Source organism: Cherax quadricarinatus, chromosome 18 (assembly GCF_038502225.1).
Source record: "Cherax quadricarinatus isolate ZL_2023a chromosome 18, ASM3850222v1, whole genome shotgun sequence".
Taxonomy (NCBI): domain Eukaryota; kingdom Metazoa; phylum Arthropoda; class Malacostraca; order Decapoda; family Parastacidae; genus Cherax; species Cherax quadricarinatus.
The window spans coordinates 30464228-30483099 of record NC_091309.1 but is presented as its reverse complement, the minus strand read 5'-3'; the positions used below and the strand labels follow the sequence as shown (position 1 = coordinate 30483099).

Below are 18872 nucleotides of genomic sequence, written 5' to 3'. Positions count from 1 at the left end.
GTGTCTTAAGCTTAACCTTAGACAATTGGGCTTCTAACTTTACTAGTGATTTCTAACTCTTCTGATTCATACTGAGGCATTCAATGTCTTAAACCTTTAACAGTCGGGCTTCCAACTTTCTTAGCTATTCGTCACAGTGTGGCTTCTGACTGTTTGTTTTTCTGACAGTCGAGGTTCTTAATGTCTCTTGCCAGTGATTATGGCTACTGACTTAACCTGGTGCTATAACTAAAATATACCTAGACTTATGGACATACACATCTTCAGATTATCTTGTACATTATTACCTGCAAGATTTTATTTAAGCTTTATGTCTTTTTTTTATGCTATCCTTGTCTCATTATTGGTAATATATAGTACCAACTGTCTCAAGACATGCTTTACTCTCTTGTTACGTTAACCATTAACAGGACCCCTGTTGGGTCAAAGGATGGCCTCCTGATCTGCCAGGAAAAAAGAATTTGTTTGTATTAGAGCTTAGTAAGGATTAAATGCATTCTGACAAAACAATGTAGCTCTCACACTGATTAGTGTATAAAATCCTACACACCAGTCATTACAACTTCTTACCTTTCCATCATACTGTCCTTCATCCATAGCCAAAATGACCTCAGGAGCCATCCAGTATGGTGTTCCAACAAAACTATTAGCAGGAGACGCAATACTTGCACTACCAAAATCAGCTGCAGACAGGAAACGCACAAATCAATTTTAGTGCAAAACATTATAGTAGAAGCAATATGAACAATGTTGAAGACACTGACATCAAGATATTGGTGACAGTAGCTTTACACAGATTTAAAAAGTATTCAATTTTTTCTGTTATAGATATGGCTTTTCAGTGGAGCAATTCTTTCAAGTGGGTGCAAAATAAGAAATAGAAGTAGGAAATTATAGCTTTTCTACAGAAATTATATCTTAATTATGGAAATCCTATCACTTTCCTTGCAAGCAAGAATCAGAAAGAATACACTTTTGAATTTCATATATATGAATGAAGATATTAAGAAGAATCTAGTGTTAATTTTATGAACGAAGTGAAGCAGAATGTACTGAATAAAACGAAGTTAAAAGTTTCAATGTTCAAAGTGTTAAATGAACCAACTTGAGGGGTGTTTGTTGAAGTATCAGAAATCTTCCCTATGAGGATAGACTGAGGGCCCTGAATCTGCACTCTAGAAAGGGAAAGAATTAGGGGGGATGTGATTGAGGTGTATAAATGGAAAACAGGAATAAATAAAGGGGATGTAAATAGCGTGCTAAAAATATCTAGCCAAGACAGAACTTGCAGCAATGGTTTTAGGTTGAAAAAAATTCAGATTCAGGAAGGATATAGGAAAGCAACGGTTTGGTAATAGAGTTGTGGATGAGTGGAACAAATTCCTGAGTACCGTCATAGAAGCTAAGACATCGTGTAGTTTTAAAAATAGGTTAGATAAGTACATGAGTGGGTGTGGGTTGGCTGTGACTAGCTTGTGTTAGTAGGTCTGATGCTGTGCTCCTTAAGTGAATGTGACCTTAACCCTTGGACTGTTTCCGACGTATAAATACGTCTTACGAGCCAATGTTTCTGACGTATTTATACGCATAAATTCTAGCAGCTTCAAATCAAGCAGGAGAAAGCTGGTAGGCCCACATGTGAGAGAATGGGTCTCCATGGTCAGTGTGCACCATATAAAAAAAATCGGGGAGCCAGTGGTGCATTGTGGGAATGCCATTTCAGTTGTCATTTTTCAGCATGTCTAGCGGTAAGAAATATGTGATTCCCCAGCAAATCTGGGACTCTTCTCTTCCCAAGTGATGCTCTAACACAGATGGAAGTGTCAGTGAAGATCAATTTCATGATTTGGAGGAGTTTGAGACCAAAAGCAATGGAGGAGGAGGAGGGGGAGGAGGGGAGGAAGAGGAGGAGGAGGAGGAGGAGGAGGAGGGAAGGAAGAGGAGGAGGAGGAGGAGGAGGAGGAGGAGGAGGAGGAGAGGAGGAGGAGGAGGAGGAAGAAGAAGATGTAATAATATTGTTCCCTTGAAGCAAGAAAAAAAAAAGTCCACCCCATGACAGTGACAAGATAAGGGGAGATAACATCTGATAAGAGCTGACTTTGATGAGGGTAAAGGAGGGTAATATTACATGACCATTGCCCTCCCTTTGTTTTTGCTGGTACACAAACATTTCTGTCTGTCTATTTGTCTGTCTGTCAAGCTCCCTGTCTGTCCATCTAGCTCTCTGTCTCAGAGAGAGCCACAAGACTGTGTCATCACGTTTACTCACATCTTCAAGCAGAGTATAGCACTTTGTCTGGATTTCTTGGGTTATCCTAGGTAATTTACACTATGTATACTTGTATTTATGTGTACCTGTGAGACAGAGATAGGCAGACAGATAGAAAGAGAGACAGATTGAAAGATATAAAATGAGGGAGAAAGATAATTAGATAGAATGGAGGAGGGGAAGCAGCATCCGACCCCATTGTTTTGACAGGCGGTAGGGTAGTGACTAATGACACAATATGTCACTTTGACAGCTGCCGACTCCTGACTCAAAACAATTATAAGCCACACACTCGCACACAAGGAGGAGGAGGAGGAGGAAGAAGAAGAAGAGGAGGAAGAAGAAGAAGAGGAGGAAGAAGAAGAGGAGGAGGAGGAAGAGGAGGAAGTGGAGGAGGAAGAGGAGGAGGAAGAGGAGGAGGAAGAGGAGGAGGAAGAGGAGGAGGAGGAGGAAGAGGAGGAGGAAGAGGAGGAAGAGGAGGAGGAAGAGGAGGAGGAAGAGGAGGAGGAAGAGGAGGAGGAAGAGGAGGAGGAAGAGGAGGAAGAGGAGGAAGAGGAGGAGGAAGAGGAGGAGGAAGAGGAGGAAGAGGAGGAGGAAGAGGAGGAGGAGGAGGAAGAGGAGGAGGAAGAGGAGGAGGAAGAGGAGGAGGAAGAGGAGGAGGAAGAGGAAGAGGAAGAGGAAGAAGAAGAAGAATTGTTTGTTTGTTTTTGTAAACAAGTTTTGTAAACAATATATTGATAATTATGTTTGTGTGCTTGTTGTGTTGTATACAACGAGTGTATATATATACATTGCACCTTACTTTGGTCTCATAGGCCACATAAGTTATGTGAAAAAATAAAATAGTGAAAAAAACAAAAAACCTTCAATTACAAGTAAACTAAAGTTTACCGGGTGAGCGGCAGTCGCCGCTGTTGCCATACGCGGCTCATTTTCTGCAAACTTCATGGCTCTATATCTCGGTAAGTACCGATGGCAAAAATTTTTTTTTTGGACTAAAACACTCAGAAAAATAATCTTAACATTTTCATAAGAAAAAATAATTTTTTTTTTTTTTGAATATTTGGCGACATAGAATGACAGTTTCAGAGAGGGACCTGAAACAGTCAAAGGGTTAAGTAAAAACTAAAGACAATGTTGCATGAATGTTAAATTAAGAACTGAGGAAGAGTGAGTGTGGGATGTGAGAAGTATTTAATAGTGTACTTGTCTGTGTTGTTGATGTTCAGTAAACACTCAATGCAGGCGGTACATTCCTGAAAATCCTCATCTCGTGTAAAATAGAATTATGTAAAGGGAAGAAAACATGGTAATATGGTTATGTTCCATATGCCAACACTTTATAACATCCTAATTACCTTACATTTTATAGCTGTTGCTTGCTGACACAGAAGTGCATGGAAAGGGTTGACATGGCCTTAATGGGCCAAGCTGGAATAAGGTTTATCAATACATTCAATCACTGCATGTCCACAAATGTAAAAGCACAAATTTCCTTCCTAAACTGTACCAAATATGCAGAAACTCTCCTTACCTATACCAAACACATACCAATTAATATTTGTGCTTTGCCTAAGCAAAGCAAAATTATTAATTACAAAAAAGTTAAGAAACAGTATCACCTGCCTTCCTGTTGGAGTACATACAGCCACTGACAGCTTATGTTGTACCAAACAGTCAACATGTCATCATCTTAACAACAAAGGCCACGTATCCTTATCAAATTGTACCAAACATGTAGGAACTCGCCACACTTACACCAAACAAATGTGCATGAAAGATGAATGCATGTGACAGTAATAACTAGGAAAAGTACAGTAATAGCACATTACTGTAATAAAATAATGTTATGTAAAGCTGTGTCTGGGAGATGTGTTGAGAGCTGGCTCCCAGCAATACTGTAAACACACATGTCCATTGTAATCTAATTCTTCCATACACATCTGAATTATCTCTACAAGTTTTATTTTATACAATCTATGTAATGAAATAGGACACTTCCACCTCCAGAGGGGCAGCAACTGGCAGGACACTTGACCAAACATCTTCCCCTCATTCCATTATCCACATAGACACCACTTTGCCTTACCTAACAAGGAGATGCGAATCTTCAGAATACACCAGAATACATCATACCAAAACTCAGGCACTTCTCTGTGTCGTTAGTTGCTGCCACTAGCTTGTGTACCATACACACTGTGTGCAGCGGCATTAAACGCTTTGATGGTTTCTCGATACAGTGGTTGTATCACAGATGCCATATTTGGTGGCAAAAAGACTATCTTGACACCTGGCTTTAAATCCTCCAAAAGTTGAAGACTTTATTCTAACTCTACAAGATTTTGAATAGGCAATTAATGACATGCCAATGTACTCTGCCCCAGACCCAGACTCGTGGAACTCCGTGTTCATAAAGAATTGCAAGAAGCTTCAGCACGTGCTAGGGGCTTTTGGACAGTGGTCATCCCACACACACACTAAAAAAACAGACATAGCCCCACTCCACAAAGGTGGCAGTAAAACAATTGCAAAGAACTACAGACCGACAGCACTATCATCCCATATCATAAAAATCTCTGAAAGGGTTTTAAGAAGCAAGATAGCCAACCACCTATATACCCATCAATTACACAACCCAGGGAAACACGGGTTTAGAGCAGGTCGCTCCTGCCTGTCCCAGCTACTGGACCACTATGACAAGGTCCTGGATGCTGTAGAGGATAAACAAAATACAGATGTAGTATACATAGACTTTGCAAAAGCTTTCGACAAGTGTGACCATGGTGTAATAGCACACAAAATACGTGATAAAGGAATAATGGGAGAAACTGACAAATAGAACACAGAGTAATAGTAAACAGAGTAAAGTCCCAGGTAGCCACGGTAAAAAGCTCTGTTCCACAAGGCACAGTACTCACTCCCATTCTATTCCTCATCCTCATTTCTGACAGACAGACAGATGTAAGCCATACCTCCATGTCTTCCTTTGCGGATGACACCCAGATTACGATGGCAGTGACCTCCATCGAAGACACTGCGAGACTCCGAGTGGACATCAACCAAATCTTCAAATGGGCCACTCAAAACAATGCGAAGTTCAATGAGGAGAAATTTCAACTACTCACATATGGGAAACTTGAAGAAATTAAAAATATGTCAGAGTATACAACAAATTCTAACCATACAATAGAGCGGAAAAGTAATATGAAGGACCTGGGAGTGATAATGTCAGAGGATCTCGCCTTCAAAGACCACAATAATGCATCTACCTCATCCGCTAAGAAAATGATAGGATGGATAAGAGCCCTCAAAACTAGGGACGCCAAACCCATGATGATCCTCTTCAAACCGCTTGTTCTCTCTAGGCTGGAATACTGCTGTACACTAACAGCCTCCTTCAAGGCTGGCGACATTGCAGACCTGGAGAGTGTACAAAGAACTTTCAGGGCACACGTAAGTACAGTAAGGCACCTAAACTACTGGGAACGGTTGAAGGTCCTTGATCTGTATTCCCTCGAACGCAGGCGAGAGAGATACATGATAATACACACTTGGAAGGTCCTGGAGGGATTGATACCAAACCTGCACACGAAAATCACTCCATATGAAAGCAAGACTCGGCAGGAGATGCAACCTTCCCCCGATGAAAAGCAGGGGCGCCACGAGTACGCTGAGAGACAACATGATAAGTGTCTGGGGCCCAAGACTGTTCAATTGCCTCTCAGCATACATAAGGGGGATTACCAATAGACCACTGCCTGTCTTCAAGAAGGCACTGGACAGGCACCTTAAGCCAGTACCTGACCAACCAGGCTGTGCTTTGCACGTCAGCTTATGTGTGGCCAGCAGCAACAGCCTGGTTGATCAGACCCTGATCCACCATGAGGCCTGGTCTCAGACCAGGCCACGGGGGCGTTGACCCCCAAAACCCTCTCCGGGTAAATTCCAGGCTACAACAATTATCAAGGATGAGCACTCCATATGCAAGATTTTTCAGGGATAGGTGCATCCTTATGAGCTTCAGGAATAAAAAGGCCTCAGTCACCCATGCCGTGGCATTGGGTTTCCAAATAACAGGCAATGTGCTTATGTTTTTTCCTTTTAAAGCAGAGAATTTCTTGGAACAATTAACAAGCAAGGGCTTACATTTAAAGTCCCTTGATGCTTTACTGCAAAGATCCTTTGTGGCCTTGAATCCAAGAGTAATGTTATGTTTGTTGATTTATGTTTTCGATGGCATCTTCCAGAGCAAACCTGTCTCATCGTTGATTCTCTAACACCTAACAAACATGCCATCTCTGTGATGCCTGCACCACCCTTCAGTATCTCTATTACCTCTAGTTTTTTCGTAAAAGGCAGTTTCACGTGCCACCAATGGAAAGGAATGTTCCTATGCTCCTTGATGAAAATGCCTGTCTCTAATGGAAATAAATAACGCTCCTGCACGCCTTATTGGAAATGAAAACCTGCACGTCTTATTGGAAATGAAAACCTGAATTTAAATCGCCTGATGTTGAAAATGCGAGTTATGATCACTCGATAAAGTTTTCTACTGTACCATCAAAATTAACCGACACTACCGATACTGATACTAATAATTTGGCACACCCCTAATATTAGCCAAAAATGTTTCATATTCATTATATAACTTGCATTCCATTGTAAATGCTTCATCTCCACTACAGAAGTACAGAACACACATCACCGCTAATTTTTTTACGTAGCTTTACAATAAAAGCACCATAGACCATTACAAATAAATTACCGCTAATGATACTCCAAGTAATCAGTTCACATTAACTCTTAACCCTTTCAGGGTTTCCGACGTACTAGTATGGTTTATGCACCAGGGTTATTGACGTACTAGAAAGCCTAAATTCTAGCACCTTCAAATCTAGTCAGAGAAAGCTGGTAGGCCTACATATGAAAGAATGGGTCTATGTGGTCAATGTGCACAGTATTAAAAAACTCCTGCAGCACACAGTGCATAATGAGAAAAAAAAAACTCCGACCGTGTTCTTGGTTTAAAACAGCGACTTTGCAGTGTATTTTCGTATGGTATTTATGGTTGTATTCTAGTTTTCCTGGTCTCATTTTATAGAATGGAAGACATATTACAGAAATTGAGATGATTTTGATTGGTTTCATAATGAAAAGTACCATTAAATTGAGCTCGAAGTAGCAGAAATGTTTGATTTTTACCAAATTTCAAAAGTAAACAAATCATGCCAAGCATCCAATACATGTCAACTGGTGAGTCTAATATTCTTTCACAAGTGCACTGATATTATTTATACCATTTCTACACCATTTCTACACTAATGCAGTAGTCTGCATAACAGTAAATCTTCTATTTTTTGTGAGAATAAAAAATCAAAGTGAAAAGCAAAAGAGATGTAAGAGGGGCCTGGGGACATGACTAATGAACAGAGAAAATGTTATTTTAGTCCCAGGAATGTCTGTCTTGCTTATTCTGGACCCTTTTTGGAAATTGGCATCATCTGAAATTTGTATGAAAATGACAAAATTGTCAATTTCTGACCACTTTATTGGATACATGAAATCGGTAAATGGGTGGTTTCTTGTACTCATTCAATAGAAAAAATGGAGTTCTAGCAAAATAGATATGATTTTGTTGGCTAGTACACTGAAATTGGCTGAAAATAGAGTTCAAAGTGGCTGAAATCGCCAATGTGTAAACATCGTCAAGACCGCTAACTTCGCGAGAGCATAATTCCCTAAGTTTTCCATAAAATTTCATACTTTTGGTGTCATTATGATTGGGAAAAGATTCTCTATCATTTCATAAGAAATTTTTTTTTTTTCTGAAAAATTTCCGACCCTGAGAACGAGTTTAGGAGAGGGCCTCTCGACCCTGAAAGGGTTAATTTGTCCAAACGTAGATCTACGTTTTCAATGTCAGCGCTCCGAATATTTTGGAAAAAAAAAGTTCTTTTAATTAAAGAGGGCAATTTTCTGTGTGTTATAAGACCCCAAAAAAATTTTAGGACCAGTACTTACCAAAATATAAGACCACAAAGCTGGCATTGGATGCTCACCTGACGGCAACATCAAGTCCTGCCGATTGCAAAAGTGTTGCCGATATACCTTTTTTTCTCGTTTTTATTTTAATTTATATAATTTTTGTGTTCTGATAATTACAATTTATAATACACCTCCCATCCGATTTACGACCTGCTCGACATACGACCATTCAACTTACGATCATGTTTTCTATGCCAAATTTCTGGGAAATAAACAACCGTTTGTGTTGTACACAGAGTTTATCCTAAACCTTACAGTATAAAATACAGTACTAACAGCATAAAAAGTTAAGTAAAAAATGAAATACCAAAATAAAACAATAAAATAAAGTCATTAAAAAATGTAATGTTGATATTCAGTAGTAAGGTTCGACTTACGTCCATTTCGACTTAGGACCGGTTTGTCAGAACTGAACTTGGTCGTAAGTCGGATGGTGCCTGTAGTTCTTGTGATTTCATAGCCAATTTTCATTCTGACATTAATATTAGGTACTGAAATAGTACTCCAATAGTCACAATCATATGGACAGGTGTACATTTTCACCTGTCTTGGTCATTTACTATTGTCTAGAATTATATACAAGGTATTTATAGGTCTCAGCTATGTTTTAGACTTGCTGGAGTATATATATGAAAATCCTTGAACCATGGTGTTATGACGAGTGTCAATAAACTGACGAGTGTCAATAAACTGCTGACATTGCAGCAGTGGAGTGACACTACCGATCATGCACTGCTCCGGAGAACCTTGGCTTTATTTGTTTTCACTATTACACACAAACATGTCTGTCTGTGTCTATCTATCTGTCTCTGTCTGTGTCTATCTAGCTCTGCTTATCTGTCTTTCTGTCTTTCTGCCTGCCTGTGTGTGTGTCTGTCTTTCCATATGCTTGTCTCTGTCTCAGAGTGGCTCATAACCAACAGGTATTACACATGATGCAAAGTTGCCATGTCTCATTCCTGATCAAGTAAAAAATGCATATTACTTGCCAGTCATGCTCATTATGTTTTATATCTACAAGCACTGTATATAACTCTGCCTGGAATTTTTGGGTTGTCCTGGGTAAGTTACACTACATATAATAACTGTACTTATATGTACAGTAGACCATCATTTAGCATGAGTTTATTTGGTACGATTCGGGTATAGCACAACTGAAGAACTACGACACAATTTTATGTAACATGTTGTAAAATTAATTTAACATGGTTTAGTTTGCAGGAAGGAAAAAAAAATCCCTTTTCCTTGTTGTGGATTAGCCGGGGAGACCTCCCACCATCCCCTGCCACCCCCAGACACTACCCCACTATCCCAGCATTCGTACTTCATAAGTGTCCAGTCTTTCTCTGCTACAACCTAGCTGTGTTTGTGAATTGTGATTTGATCGTTTAATTACTATATCTTGAATCTACCTAGGTAGTAGGTTGGTAAACAGCAACCGCCCAGGAAGGTACTACCATCCTGCCAAGTGAGTGTACAACGAAAACCTGTAATTGTTTTACATGATGGTAGGATTGCTGGTGTCTTTTGTCTGTCTCATAAACATGCAAGATTTCAGGTATGTCTTGCTACTTCTACTTGCACTTAGGTCACACTACACATACATGTACAAGCATATATATACACACCCCTCTGGGTTTTCTTCTATTTTCTTTCTAGTTCTTGTTCTTGTTCATTTCCTCTTATCTCCATGGGGAAGTGGAACAGAATTCTTCCTCCGTAACCCATGCGTGTTGTAAGAGGCGACTAAAATGCCGGGAGCAAGGGGCTAGTAACCCCTTCTCCCGTATAAATTACTGAATTTAACCCTTTCAGGGTCCAAGGCCCAAATCTGGAGTCATGCACCAGTGTCCAAGAATTTTCAAAAAAAAAAATGTTATTTTTTCTTATGAAATGGTAGAGAATCTTTTTGTGAAGGCAATAAAACAAAAAGTACGAAATTTGGTGGAAAATTGACGAAATTATGCTCTCGCGAATTTTGATGTGTCAGCGATATTTACGAATCGGCGATTTTGCCGACTTTGACTCCCATTTTAGGCCAATTACATTATTCCAATCGACCAAATTCTTAGCTATTTCACTAGTATTACTTCTATTCTATCGATTGAGCACAAGAAATCGCCAAGTCAACTGTTTCAACTACAAAATAAAGTGATCGGAAATTGTTAATTTGGCCAATTTAACACAAAGTTCAAAATATTCCAATTTCAAAATAGGGTCCAGAATGAACAATGTAGGCATTCCTGGCACTAAACTAACATTTCCTCTGTTCATTAGTTATGTTTTGAGGCTTTACAAATAAATTCCATTTTGATTTTTTATTCACATAATGAATTTTTATTCACACCAAAAAATAGAAGATTTACTGTTATGCAATACTGTAATAATTGTATAAATATCATCACCATATTTGTGAATGTATATTAGACCCACCAGCTGACGTGTATTAGACGTGTGAGGTCGTTTGTTTACTCTTGAATATCGGCAAAAATTTAACATTTCTGCTACTTTGAGCTCAGTTTCAAGCCATTTCCAGTGCTAAAACCAATCAAAATCATCTCTATTTCTGTAATATGTCTTCCATTCTATCAAATGAGACCAAGAAATCGCAAATACAACTATAAAAAACATACGAAAAAACACTGCAAAGTTGCTGTTTTAATCGAAAAATCATGATTTCATTTTTTTTCTCTCATTATACACAGTGTGCTGCAGGATCTGTTTTATGTGGTGCACACATACCACATAGATGTATTCTCTCATATCTAGGCCCAAATGTACCACTCACAGTTTATCAGAGTGAGCTGAGCTCATGGCATAGATCTACGGTTTGGACCCTGAACGTAAAGCCGTAGATCTACGGGACGGACCCTGAAAGGGTTAAAAGAGAAACTTTCATTTTTCTTTTTGGGCTACCCTGCCTTGGTGGGATACGGCCGGTGTGTTGAAAGAAAAGAATCTTGAATCTGCCAAGCAATCATGACACCCAGTAAGCATACCAGTGTTGCTGAAAGTGGCTAGAAAAGGTATAAGCATTTAAGTCTTAGAATTAACGAAGGAAACAAAGATATTAGACAAGATAACTGTAATGAAGTGTTACTTTGTACACATAAAAAGAGGTAAACATGGGTTTGTGTGACTGACTTACTGACTTGACTGACTGACTCACTGGCTTGACTGACTTGACTGACTGAATGACTTACTGGCTGACTGAATGACAAAGTTTGACACTCCAGTACAACCATCGACTCTACCATCCACCTCAGCCCAGTAGGACCACAGCATAACTCTCCACTCTCTTCACAATCATCCATAAACACCACCACCACAATTTAAGGTAAGAAATACTATTATTTCTGTTACATTTGTAGTCTTAATCCTTTGACTGTTTCGGTCGTATATGTACGTCCTACGTGCCACCCTGTTTGACGTACATATACTCAAAAATTCTAGCAGCTTCAAATCAAGCAGGAGAAAGCTTTTAGGCCCACATCTGAGAGAATGGGTCTGTGTGGTCAGTGTGCACCATATAAAAAAAAAACCTGCAGCATGCAGTGCATAATGAGAAAAAAAACTGTTTTTGGATTAAAACGACGACTTTGTGGTGCATTTTTGTATAGTATTTATGGTTGTATTCTCGTTTTCTTGGTCTCATTCGATAGAATGGAAAACATATTATAGAAATAGAGTAATTTTGATTGGTTTTACTATGAAAAGAACCTTCAAATGGAGCTCAAAGTAGGAGAAATGTTTGATTTTTGCCAATGTTCAAAAGTAAACAAATGATGTCATTGTCCAATAAATGTCCAACTAGCCAGTCTAACATGCAGTCATGAATGAGCTGACATTATTTATACAATTATTAAAATATTGCAGTAGTCTGCATAACAGTACATCTTTATTTTTTTTTTTATTATCACACTGGCCGATTCCCACCAAGGCAGGGTGGCCCGAAAAAGAAAAACTTTCACCATCACTCACTCCATCACTGTCTTGCCAGAAGGGTGCTTTACACTACAGTTTTTAAACTGCAACATTAACACCCCTCCTTCAGAGTGCAGGCACTGTACTTCCCATCTCCAGGACTCAAGTCTGGCCTGCCGGTTTCCCTGAATCCCTTCATAAATGTTACTTTGCTCACACTCCAACAGCACGTCAAGTATTAAAAACCATTTGCCTCCATTCACTCCTATGAAACACGCTCACGCATGCCTGCTGGAAGTCCAAGCCCCTTGCACACAAAACCTCCTTTACCCCCTCCCTCCAACCTTTCCTAGGCCGACCCCTACCCCGCCTTCCTTCCACTACAGAATGATACACTCTTGAAGTCATTCTGTTTCGCTCCATTCTCTCTACATGTCCGAACCACCTCAACAACCCTTCCTCAGCCCTCTGGACAACAGTTTTGGTAATCCCGCACCTCCTCCTAACTTCCAAACTACGAATTCTCTGCATTATATTCACACCACACATTGCCCTCAGACATGACATCTCCACTGCCTCCAGCCTTCTCCTCGCTGCAACATTCATCATCCACGCTTCACACCCATATAAGAGCGTTGGTAAAACTATACTCTCATACATTCCCCTCTTTGCCTCCAAGGATAAAGTTCTTTGTCTCCACAGACTCCTAAGTGCACCACTCACTCTTTTTCCCTCATCAATTCTATGATTCACCTCATCTTTCATAGACCCATCCGCTGACACGTCCACTCCCAAATATCTGAATACGTTCACCTCCTCCATACTCTCTCCCTCCAATCTGATATTCAATCTTTCATCACCTAATCTTTTTGTTATCCTCATAACCTTACTCTTTCCTGTATTCACCTTTAATTTTCTTCTTTTGCACACCCTACCAAATCCATCCACCAATCTCTGCAACTTCTCTTCAGAATCTCCCAAGAGCACAGTGTCATCAGCAAAGAGCAGCTGTGACAACTCCCACTTTGTGTGTGATTCTTTATCTTTTAACTCCACGCCTCTTGCCAAGACCTTCGCATTTACTTCTCTTACAACCCCATCTATAAATATATTAAACAACCACGGTGACATCACACATCCTTGTCTAAGGCCTACTTTTACTGAGAAAAAATTTCCCTCTTTCCTACATACTCTAACTTGAGCCTCACTATCCTCGTAAAAACTCTTCACTGCTTTCAGTAACCTACCTCCTACACCATACACTTGCAACATCTGCCACATTGCCCCCCTATCCACCCTGTCATACGCCTTTTCCAAATCCATAAATGCCACAAAGACCTCTTTAGCCTTATCTAAATATTGTTCACTTATGTGTTTCACTGTAAACACCTGGTCCACACACACCCTACCTTTCCTAAAGCCTCCTTGTTCATCTGCTATCCTATTCTCCGTCTTACTCTTAATTCTTTCAATTATAACTCTACCATACACATTACCAGGTATACTCAACAGACTTATCCCCCTATAATTTTTGCACTCTCTTTTATCCCCTTTGCCTTTATACAAAGGAACTATGCATGCTCTCTACCAATCCCTAGGTACCTTACCCTCTTCCATACATTTATTAAATAATTGCACCAACCACTCCAAAACTATATCCCCACCTGCTTTTAACATTTATATCTTTATCCCATCAATCCCGCCTGCCTTACCCCCTTTCATTTTACCTACTGCCTCATGAACTTCCCCCACACTCACAACTGGCTCTTCCTCACTCCTACAAGATGTTATTCCTCCTTGCCCTATACACAAAATCACAGCTTCCCTATCTTCATCAACATTTAACAATTCCTCAAAATATTCCCTCCATCTTCCCAATACCTCTAACTCTCCATTTAATAACTCTCCTCTCCTATTTTTAACTGACAAATCCATTTGTTCTCTAGGCTTTCTTAACTTGTTAATCTCACTCCAAAACTTTTTCTTATTTTCAACAAAATTTGTTGATAACATCTCACCCACTCTGTCATTTGCTCTCTTTTTACATTGCTTCACCACTCTCTTGACCTCTCTTTTTTTCTCCATATACTCTTCCCTCCTTGCATCACTTCTACTTTGTAAAAACTTCTCATATGCTAACTTTTTCTCCCTTACCACTCTCTTTACATCATCATTCCACCAATCGCTCCTCTTCCCTCCTGCACCCACTTTCCTGTAACCACAAACTTCTGCTGAACACTCTAACACTACATTTTTAAACCTACCCCATACCTCTTCGACCCCATTGCCTATGCTCTCATTAGCCCATCTATCCTCCAATAGCTGTTTATATCTTACCCTAACTGCCTCCTCTTTTAGTTTATAAACCTTCACCTCTCTCTTCCCTGATGCTTCTATTCTCCTTGTATCCCATCTACCTTTTACTCTCAGTGTAGCTACAACTAGAAAGTGATCTGATATATCTGTGGCCCCTCTATAAACATGTACATCCTGAAGTCTACTCAACAGTCTTTTATCTACCAATACATAATCCAACAAACTACTGTCATTTCGCCCTACATCATATCTTGTATACTTATTTATCCACTTTTTCTTAAAATATGTATTACCTATAACTAAACCCCTTTCTATACAAAGTTCAATCAAAGGGCTCCCATTATCATTTACACCTGGCACCCCAAACTTACCTACCACACCCTCTCTAAAAGTTTCTCCTACTTTAGCATTCAGGTCCCCTACCACAATTACTCTCTCACTTGGTTCAAAGGCTCCTATACATTCACTTAACATCTCCCAAAATCTCTCTCTCTCCTCTGCATTCCTCTCTTCTCCAGGTGCATACACGCTTATTATGACCCACTTCTCGCATCCAACCTTTACTTTAATCCACATAATTCTTGAATTTACACATTCATATTCTCTTTTCTCCTTCCATAAGTGATCATTTAACATTACTGCTACCCCTTCCTTTGCTCTAACTCTCTCAGATACTCCAGATTTAATCCCATTTATTTCCCCCCACTGAAACTCTCCTACCCCCTTCAGCTTTGTTTCGCTTAGGGCCAGGACATCCAACTTCTTTTCATTCATAACATCAGCAATCATCTGTTTCTTGTCATCCGCACTACATCCACGCACATTTAAGCATCCCAGTTTTATAAAGTTTTTCTTCTTCTCTTTTTTAGTAAATGTCTACAGGAGAAGGGGTTACTAGCCCATTGCTCCCGGCATTTTAGTCGCCTCATACGACACGCATGGCTTACGGAGGAAAGATTCTTTCCTGATTGTTTTCAGTATGTAAATCTTTATTTAATTTAAAAAAAAATATTTTATTTTAATATTTCTGAGTGTCTGGAACGGATTAATTTTATTTCCATTATTTCTTATGGGGAAAATGGTTTCGGTTTCGTGAATTTCGACTTTCGGCAGGCTCTCCGGAACGGATTAATCACAAAACTCGGGGGTCCACTGTATAAACAAATTTACACAGTAAGATCTGACTTATACCAAAAAATTAATGCAAATAATAGCACTAAAAAAAGTACATAGTATATGAGGAAGTTGGTACTAGCTAATTACAGATAGTACAAGGATTTGCACAATAATGTAGTAGGATCATACACTACACGAAGATAATAACGTTAAGGACAATTTAATTAAGCTGTTGCGGAAATATTGGCTTCTATAAGGAAGTTAGAGAGATCATTTTCATTTGTGATAGAATGTAAATGGCCTATTACTGTTTTTCTAACTAGTATTTTCCCATCTTGAGTGAAGCACTGATGGATTTTGTCACTGTATTCCTATTTAAGTTTCCTCAACCTGAACAAAAGGTTTTTAAGTTTTCTCGTCAGGCACTCAATGTACACTCCATTTTTCACTTTAATTGCCGACTGAATTAGATCCTTTTTTAAGGTTAGTGGATGAGTTTAGGAGTGTGTGTAAAGGTAGAAAGTTGAAAGCGAACATAGAAAAGAGTAAGGTGACGAGGGTATCAAATGATTTAGATAAAGAAAAAGTGGATATCAAATTGGGGAGGAGTATGGAAAAAGTGAATGTTTTCAGATACTTGGAAGTTGACATGTCGGCAGATGGATTAATGAAAGATGAGGTTAATCATAGAATTGATGATGTAAAAAAGGTGAGTGGTGCATTGAGATATATGTGGAGACAAAAAACATTAACTATGGAGGCAAAGAAGGGAATGTATGAAAGTACAGTAGTACCAACACTCTTATATGGGTGTGAAGCTTGGGTTGTGAATGCAGCAGTGAGGAGGCGATTGGAGGCAGTGGAGATGTCCTGTCTAAGGGCAGTGTGTGGTGTAAATATTATACAGAAAATTCGGAGTTTGGAAATTAGGAGAAGGTGTCGAGTTAATAAAAGTATTAGTCAGAGGGCTGAAGACGGGTTGTTGAGGTGGTTTGGTCATTTAGAGAGAATGGATCCAAGTAGAATGACATGGAGAGAGTTTAACCCTTTCAGGGTCCTCAGGCCCTCTCCCAGACTTGTTCTCAGGGTCCCCAAATTTAAAAAAAAAAAAAAATTATTTTTTCTTATGAAAAGATAGAGAATCTTTTCCCAATCATAATGACACCAAAAGTATGAAATTTGATGGAAAACTTACAGAATTATGCTCTTGCGAAGTTAGCGGTCTCAACGATGTTTATGCATTGGCGATTTTGCCCACTTTGAGACCCATTTTCAGCCAATTCCAGTGTACTAGTCGACAAAAATCATAACTATTTCGCTAGAACTCCATTTTTTCTATCGAATGAGTACAAGAAACCACCGATTTCAACTATCCAATAAAGTGGTCAGAATTTAGCAATTTTGCCAATTTCACACAGATTTCAAAAGATGCCAATTTCTGAATAGGGTCCAGAATAAACAAGAAAGACATTCCTGGCACTAAGACAACAAGTTCTCTGTTCGTTAGTCACATCCTCAGGCCCCTCTTATATTTCTTTGGCTTTCCACTTTGAATTTTTATTCTCACAAAAAATATAAGATTTACTGTTATGCAGACTACTGCATTAGTGTAGAAATGGTATAAATAATACCACCGCACTTGTGAAAGAACATCAGACTCGCCAGTTGACATGTATTGGACGCTTGGCATGATTTGTTTACTTTTGAACTTTGGTAAAAATCGAACATTTCTGCTAATTTGAGCTCAATTTCAAGGTACTTTTCATTGTAAAACCAGTCAAAATCATCTCCATTTCTGTAATTTGTCTTCCATTCTATAAAATGAGACCAGGAAAACTAGAATACAACAATAAATACCATACGAAAATACACTGCAAAGTCGCTATTTTAATCCAAAAACATGGTCAAAAGTTTTTTTTTTCTCATTACGCACTGTGTGCTGCAGGATTTTTTTATACTGCACACACTGACCAAACCCATTCTTTCATATGTAGGCCTACCAGCTTTCTCTCACTAGATTTGAGGGCGCTAGAATTTAGGCGTATTAGGACGTCAAAAACCTTGGGCCGTAAGCCGTATTAGTACGGCCGAAACCCTGAAAGGGTTAAATCTGTAGGGGAAGGAAGGCGGGGTAAGGGTCATCCTCGAAAAGGTTGGAAGGAAGGGGTAAGGGAGGTTTTGTGGGCAAGGGGCTTGGACTTCCAACAGGCGTGCATGAGCGTGTTCGATAGGAATGAATGGAGACGAATGATATTTGGGACCTAACGATCTGTTGGAGTGTGAGCAGGGTAATATTTAGTGAAGGGATCCAGGGAAACCGCTTTTTATATAGCCGGACTTGAGTCCTGGAAATGGGAAGTACAATGCCTGCACTCTAAAGGAGGGGTTCGAGATATTAGCAGTTTGGAGGGATATGTTGTGATCTTTACATTATATAAACTTCTAAACTGTTGTGTTCTGAGCATCTCTGCAAAAACAGTGATTGTCTGTGAGGTGAAAGTATTGAATGATGACAAAAGTATTTTCTTTTTGGGGATTTTCTTTCTTTTTGGGTCACCCTGCCTCGGTGGGAGACGGCCGACTTGTTAAAAAAAAAAAAAATGAATAGTTTGATCATAACGCTATGATTACTACCCTACTTTCCTAGTGTGTTTCTTTAACTTCACTGTTGTGCACATGAACATTTAGTTGGTCTTTTATGATCCTGATAGTGGTATCTTTGCAGTTAGCTTGGGTTATTACACTGGTAAAGTGGGAGCTGTTTATTGTAACTGCATCAGACAACTTTTCTTCTTCAGTTTTTTTGGAAATCAAGGTATTCATTGAAACGAGCATTCGTGTTGTTTTCCCAGTCCTCGATTGCTTTTTCCACCATTGTATTCAGAGACGTTATTTGCTCGGTATGACTAGCGACAGCTGTTTGCAGAGAATTTTTTGTATCAATACTTCCCAATGTAATCTTCTCTTCAAGGTTTAGGATCTTGATCTCAAGGTTGGTTATCTTGGATTCATGTTGTGCTAGTGTTTTAAGATCCTCATTTTCAGTTTCTAGGGCAATGCTGTATGCCTTAATAGTGTCTGGAACAATCATACCTGAGAGATCAACAGGAGTGAATCCTGTGAAGGAAGAGGAGTTGGAGGGAGAATTGCCAATGTTTGGTGTTGTTGCTATTGTCGGGCCCCGGGTGGTGGTGAGGGGGGT

General features: G+C 39.4%; 1 protein-coding gene across 7 annotated transcripts in view; it reads right to left on the bottom strand.

The window, feature by feature from the left end:
- Nucleotides 1–18872, bottom strand: part of Tao (Serine/threonine-protein kinase Tao) — a 330915-nt gene that overhangs the window by 222669 nt on the left and 89374 nt on the right. For all 7 annotated transcript variants that reach the window (XM_070086374.1, XM_070086370.1, XM_070086375.1 and 4 more), the window contains exon 5: nucleotides 571–683. In XM_070086374.1, coding sequence (XP_069942475.1) covers nucleotides 571–683 — 113 coding nt within the window. The remainder of the gene's footprint in view (nucleotides 1–570; nucleotides 684–18872) is intronic.